The sequence below is a fragment of the Helianthus annuus genome, chromosome 1 (assembly GCF_002127325.2).
Source record: "Helianthus annuus cultivar XRQ/B chromosome 1, HanXRQr2.0-SUNRISE, whole genome shotgun sequence".
Taxonomy (NCBI): domain Eukaryota; kingdom Viridiplantae; phylum Streptophyta; class Magnoliopsida; order Asterales; family Asteraceae; genus Helianthus; species Helianthus annuus.
Genome location: NC_035433.2, coordinates 138,322,123 through 138,329,268, shown reverse-complemented (window position 1 = coordinate 138,329,268; position 7,146 = coordinate 138,322,123). Strand labels below are relative to the sequence as shown.

Below are 7,146 nucleotides of genomic sequence, written 5' to 3'. Positions count from 1 at the left end.
AACGAGTAAATAACCCACATAAAATTTGGCACCAACCCCTAAGAAAAAGTAGTTTAAAATTTGAAAAACATAAATCTATACATATAATAAAGTAAATCATATTGGGGACACATGACACTTTATAAGGTGATCTCAATAATTTTTTCCCGCCTAAATAAATAGATATTGATAATATTTGTTAATAAGATTTAAATAAAAAGTATATTATTTTAGTCCCTAAATTTTATCTTTTTATCTTTTATCCCAAACAAGAGATTGATCACATAAAACAAACTTATAATAATAAAATAGTTTAATATACTTTTTGTAATTTTTATTATTTTAATCAATTTATTCTATTAATCGCATAAAACAAACTATAATAATAAAATAGTTTAATATACTTTTTTTGTAATTGGGTATTTTTTCATAAGATTCAAATAAAGAATAACACATATAAAATTACATTTATTCAACCCGTGTAATACACGAGACTTTTTAAAAATTAATACACAGGGGATTTTTAATGATATACAAAATTACATTTATTCAACTTGTATAATACATAGGATTTTTAAAGATATAACTTTTTTATTATTTGGTATATAAAATTACATTTATTCAACCCGTACACTACACAAGGTTATATAATAAAAGAAATAAAATGGGGACATTTTCCATTGGATTGAGATGCATGTATTGATACCAAGACTTTTCTTTTCAATTAACGCACACAAAGTAGTAAAAGTGAGTAAAAAGAATCAAAACAGTTGCATGTTTCTTTAGGGAATATTGGATTTCAATAATAACAACTATTCGTCGTTGACCACCAATAGTCCCAACTTAATAAGTAACCACACTGGCACTCCCAACTACTAACATATTGACCTCCAATGGACCCTAACTAACAGAACCTTAACGTCGTTAGTCTTCGGTTGCCGAAAAAACGTTTTTGGTCGGAAAACTCATTTTTTTTTTGTCTCAAACCTCTTTGTTACCGTATTACTTATTTTAGGAACCTTTTTCTACTAAAATGCCCAATTATTAGGAACCTTTTTCTCAAACGTTTTTGGTCGTAAATTCTTTCATCGCTAGAAAACTGCTATTTGTCCGAAAAACCTCAAGTTTTTGGCCGGAAAACTCAACATTTTCGTCTCAAACCCTTTTATAACCTTATATCGGACCTTTCAGAACCTTTTTCTGGCTAAAAACGTTTTTCCGGTGATCGAAGACTAACAACGTTACGGTTTTGTTAGTCAGGTTCTCTATTGGAAGCCAATATGTTAATAGTGGGGACGACCAGTGGTCATTTTTGAAATTGGAACTGTTAGCGGCCAACGGCGAATAGTTGGGATTATTAAAATCCAATATTCCTTTCTTTAATTCAACTTTTTCCTAAGTTTTGTTGGTGTGAATTTTAATGACTTTATTTTTTTTATTTTATAATTTTAGGATGTTTATCCCATGAAATTCATTGTTATTAGAGGTTTGTCTTGAAATTCAATGTTATTAATGACAACCTATGAATTTATCATGTATGTTCAATCAAAACTATCAAGAGTAGATTAAAAATAATAAGTATTTACCAATAATAAATTATATCATTTTCACTAATCAGCCCGTGTGACACACGGGGCCATAACCTAGTATAGTATAATCTAAAAGATAATTATGAAACAACTAGTTTAAATAATCGAACCATATTTTAAACAATTCAAATATAATAACAATAATATATTATTTAATCCTTGCATTATTTTATGATTTTTTCCTTCATTGTTAGTATCACGTATCACTACATACGTACATTGATACATACCATCATATGTCACAACTTGCACAACGATACTATATTTTTAAAGTCGAATCTAATAAATGTATATCATTACTTGTGGGGAGGCTTCACTATGAGTATTGGACACCTCGAGTGATGAGCACAAAAGTCACTTATACTTCCCAACAAAGCCCTGCACGATGAAACTCAATACGTTTTTAAAGATTGATCTTGCAGTTTGACGACCCGTTTTAAGTTATAAGAAAATTACCTTTTGATTGCACCCAAGCCGCGACTACCCACGACAAGAAGATCAAAATGCATTTCCTCCACCGCTTGACAAAGCATCTCTTTAGGATTTCCTTCCAAAATCAAAGTTTCTGATTTTACCTACGCATGTAGATCAGGGTTTCATATAGGTATTCAAATCCATTTTAGTAAAAAAAAGGTTTAGATTAGGTTAACAAGGAATCATTGTCCATAAAGGGAAATAAGCGCTTTAATAAAATATATAGTTATCACATATCATTAATTAATATGTTTTTTAAACCGTCTTAACTCGTACACTATCTAAATCTACTACTATATATGTACCAATGTTCATCAAGAAACTTGAACCCAGAACCACGTGAGAATGGACGCCTTACTACTCACCTTGATGGTGCTAGGCAACTAGCCCTTTGGTTTCTGTTACCTGGAAAAATTTAGCCTTATTTAAAAAAATTATACTTGTAACCTTAATAGTTTTCTTATGTGCATAATAAAACCCACATTTATATTGTAACCTAATTTATAGGCAAAACAAAAATTATAACTTTACTAGTTGTCTTGTAAACATAGCAAGACCCTCATTTACTCATAATATTATTGGGATGTTAGACAGTGAGCCAAAACGTTTTAATTGTTCTAAAGTAAAACCAAACCGTTTAAGAAACCGAATTCGTTTGGTTTCAAATGCATAAATAATGGCACCTTGGATATTTGCTCTAACCATAACGACAAACTACAAGAGATCAATTTAGCTTGCGTATTGTAATATCCCTAGAAATACTATTGCCAGCTTTCGGTCTAAGGGCAAATCTATCCGTAAAACGAAACTGCTAACCAGGGTCAGCCTAGGGGCGAGTGAGCCACACCGAACGAGGCTCAATTTTTTTGAGGGTCCAACTTTTTTTATTGTATATATAAATATATACACATATTATTATATTTAAAAATGTAAAACTGAAAAATTTATTGACCATCAATATAAAAATTATTCTTACAAGTTATTTGGCCCAAATAATTGTATTATTATTATTATTATCCATATCTAAAATCCTATATCCCCATTAGTTTTATTTTGATCCATATCCAAACATCTATTTAATGTAATTTATTTGACACTTATTAAAAAGAGTTAACTGCCATTTTCGTCCCTGTGGTTTGGTCATTTTGGCCATTTCAGTCCATTTTTCAAAAATGCGCCATTTTCGTCCCCCACGTTCTGGAAAGGTGCCATTTCGGTCCAAAAATCATAACCCAGTTAAGTCAGTTAGTAAATAAGGACTGATTGTGTAAATTTGTAACATAAAGGACCATTTAAGTAAATATTAAACACCACCACCACTAGCCCTGCCACCACCACCACTCCGCTGCCACCACCACCGCCACCACAGCCCTGCCACCACCACCACTCCGCTGCCACCACCACCACCACCGCCACCACAGCCCTGCCACCACCGCCACCACAGCCGGTTCATCATCATATCAGACAAGAGAGGGAGAGAGAACCGGCGACGGTGGGGCTGCCTTCCCCAGATGATGACGATGATGACGTTGATGGTGGTGGTTCCGGCGGCGGCGGTGGTGACCATGCTACTGTTCATCGTCTTCCCCAAAACGGTCAACAGAAGTCAAACGGCCTAATTCTCGATCAATACCGGATAATATTCAAATTAAACTTGCAGAAACATTGTACAAGTATAAACATACCGATTGGGTGATTAAAACCGATCCGGTATCGCGTGCAACGGCGTGGCGACAGTCTCCGGCGACGGGTATTCCGGCGAGACTTGCAGACGATGAACAGAGGGTATTTTCGAAGGGGTAAAGGATTTTGAAGGGTGTGAGAGTTTCGTATGGGTTCAGGGACTCTAAATAACACAACAATTTGACACTTAATCGACAAACTTCTGTGGATTAATTCCACTTTGAATTTTTTATAAAAACTCCGATTTCATGTGGTGTCGGGCATGCTTATTGAACAATTACAAAGCGTGGGGAGTTGTTTACGATCTGTGAGAGTGGTGGTGGTAGCGGAGTGGTGGTGGTGGCAGGGCTGTGGTGGCGGTGGTGGCAGGGCTGTGGTGGCAGGGCTGTGGTGGTGGTGGCAGGGCTGTGGTGGCGGTGGTGGTGGTGGCAGCGGAGTGGTGGTGGTGGCAGGGCTGTGGTGGCGATGGTGGTGGTGGTGGCAGCGGAGTGGTGGTGGTGGCAGGGCTGTGGTGGCGGTGGTGGTGGTGGCAGCGGAGTGGTGGTGGTGGCAGGGTTAGTGGTGGTGGTGTTTAATATTTACTTAAATGGTCCTTTATGTTACAAATTTACACAATCAGTCCTTATTTACTAACTGACTTAACTGGGTTATGATTTTTGGACTGAAATGGCACCTTTCCAGAACGTGGGGGACGAAAATGGCGCATTTTTGAAAAATGGACTGAAATGGCCAAAGTGACCAAACCACAGGGACGAAAATGGCAGTTAACTCTATTAAAAATTTAATTTTACAACTTATTACATCTAAATAATTTTACTCTAAAATGTTAGAACATATTGGGCTCATTATAGTCTTATTTTGGTCCCTATTCATTATTTAAACATCTACCTATTATAATTAATAATAATAATAAGTTAAAAAAAACTAGAGTTATCTATCATTTTCGTCCCTTTGGTTTGGTGGAAATGACACTTCAATACAAAAAAAATTGTGCCAGTTCCGTTTCAAACATTTTTGAAACGTGTCACTTTAGTCCAAAACGATAACGTACCGTTAAAAACGTTGAGGACGGAACTGGCGCAAGGCGTTAACTTTTTGAACTTAAGTGGCACATTTAAAAAATGTTGAGGACAAAACTGGCGCAAATTTCTATTTTGGACTGAAGTAATTTTCCACCAAACTACAGGGACAAAAATGGCAGTAGTTGTTTGACAACTTCAAAAACATTGAATTTAGCAACCCTATATTTCTGCCATATATATTACTACAACGCTATCCGTCCTTTTAAAAAAAATAGTTTATATAATTCGTTAGGCCAAAGACCCCATTATTCAACTGTTACTTTTTGAAATTTAGCCTTATTTATAAAATATTATACTTGTAACCTTAATAGGTTTCTTATATGCATAATAAAACCCTCATTTATATTGTAACCTAATTTATACGCAAAACAAAAAATTATAACTTTAGTTGTCTTATAAACATAGCAAGACCCTCATTTACTCATAATATTATTGGGATGTTAGACAGTAAGCCAAAACGCTTTGATTATTCTAAAGTAAAACCAAACTCTTCTAACATAACAAACCGAATTCGTTTGGTTTCAAATGCATAAATAATGGCACCTTGGATATTTGCTCTATCCATAGCGACAAACTACAAGAGATCACTTTAGCTTGCATATTGTAATATCCCTAGAAATACTATTGCCTGCTTTCGGTCTAAGGGCAAATCTATCCGTAAAACGAAACTGATAACCAGGGTCGCCTAGGGGTGCGTGAGCCCACATCGAACAAGACTCAATTTTTTGGGGGTCCAACTTTTTTTATTGTATATATAAATATTCACACATATTATTATATTTAAAAATATAAAACGGAAAAATTTACTGACCATCAATATAAAAATTAATCTTACAAGTTATTTGGCCCAAATAATATCTAAAATCCTATATTATATTAGGTCCATTAATTTTATTTTGGTCCATATCCAAACATCTATTTAATGGAATTTATTACACTCATTAAAAATTTAATTTTACAACTTAGGGACTAGGGGTGGTACAAATTCCATCACTCACAATATCCAATCAATTTCCGCCATGTCATCAACCATTATTTCATCATTCACAACCTTTTTTTAGTGGCGGTGGTCATCACTTACAACACCCAACAATAAACCCCACACCCCCTCACATTAATTATCACGGAATGGACATCAACGCGTGGAAAACTCCACGAGTGATGGGAGGTGGTGGTGGCGGTGTGCTAAAGTTTTCCACCGAGTGATGGGAGTTCCATCACGCACCACCCCTACTATAAGTAATAATAATAAAAAGTTAAAAAACTAAAAACTAAAGATGGGATGATGAACCTTATATGTAGTTTGAAGTTGTTTGACAACTTGAAAATCATTAAATTTAGCAACCCTATATTTTTGTCATATGTATTACTACAACGCTAACCGTCATTTAAAAAAAATATTTTATATAATTCGTTAGGCCAAAGACCCCTTTATTCAGCTTGGGCTCGGCCGAGCGCTTAAATCCTCAGAGACGACTCTGCCGGCAACCAGTAACCAGTTTGAACATAGGGATATATTATATTAAGCTCATATATACCTTTGTTTCCTTGCAAAGTTGAAACGCACGAGAAAGAAGTTGTGCAGCATTTTGCTGTTGGGCTTTCCTCACTGATTCCACCATAGCCGCTGACATACACATTGCTGCATGGTTTTCAAAACCCCAAAGGGGGTATTTTGATCAAAAACCAAAACATAAAGAGGACTAAAACTGTAAATAGGGGTCTAAATGAGGAAGTTTGGCTCAGCTTGAGCACGTAGCTCAAGCTCGAAATTAAACGAGGAAGTTTGGCTCAGCTTGAGCTCGTAGTTAAACGAGCCTAAGAATGAGCCAACGAGCCGAGCCTAGCTCGAGCTGGGCTCAGTTACAAAATGAGCTGGTTCGGCTCAGACCGTTTCAAATCGACTTTTTTAGCTAGTTTTTTTCGAGCAAGCTACGAGCCAAGCTGCGAGTCGCGAGTTTTTTGAAAAGAATACAAACAAGGTTCGGCAGGGAACGCGTAACGCTCGAAAGGTTGCACCACATGAACCACGGTCACCATCCCTTGTTCCGGGTCGGGTTCAACCGCCCGGACTTGTTCATCGGTTGGGTTCTTGAAGAGGTTTTCAAGGGTCCACTTTAACGCGTATAAACTCGCGTCACTCTCGTCTACTGCTACCATCACCTTCAGCTTCCTTTTTCGTCGTCCCTCCACCACCAACGGCGGCTGCTCCACCGTGTATTGCTGCCCTACGCCGTCACTTGTCTCTCCGGTTATCTCTTCTTCCATTTAAAGTTCGGTGTGGAGTTTGAATTGGTTGATGGAAGATAAACTAAAGCGGTTATTTATCATTTTATTTT

The 7,146-nt window shown here is 36.3% G+C and overlaps 1 protein-coding gene across 1 annotated transcript; it reads right to left on the bottom strand.

The window, feature by feature from the left end:
• Nucleotides 1-1,700: 1,700 nt before the first annotated feature.
• Nucleotides 1,701-7,146, bottom strand: LOC110880338 (universal stress protein A-like protein). The gene is made up of 4 exons (XM_022128935.2): nt 6,787-7,146; nt 6,346-6,449; nt 2,025-2,143; nt 1,701-1,946 (listed from the first exon to the last, which is right to left on the bottom strand). Exons 1-4 carry the CDS (start codon nt 7,073-7,075, stop codon nt 1,865-1,867), a joined length of 594 nt encoding a protein of 197 aa, XP_021984627.1. The 5' UTR covers nt 7,076-7,146; the 3' UTR covers nt 1,701-1,864.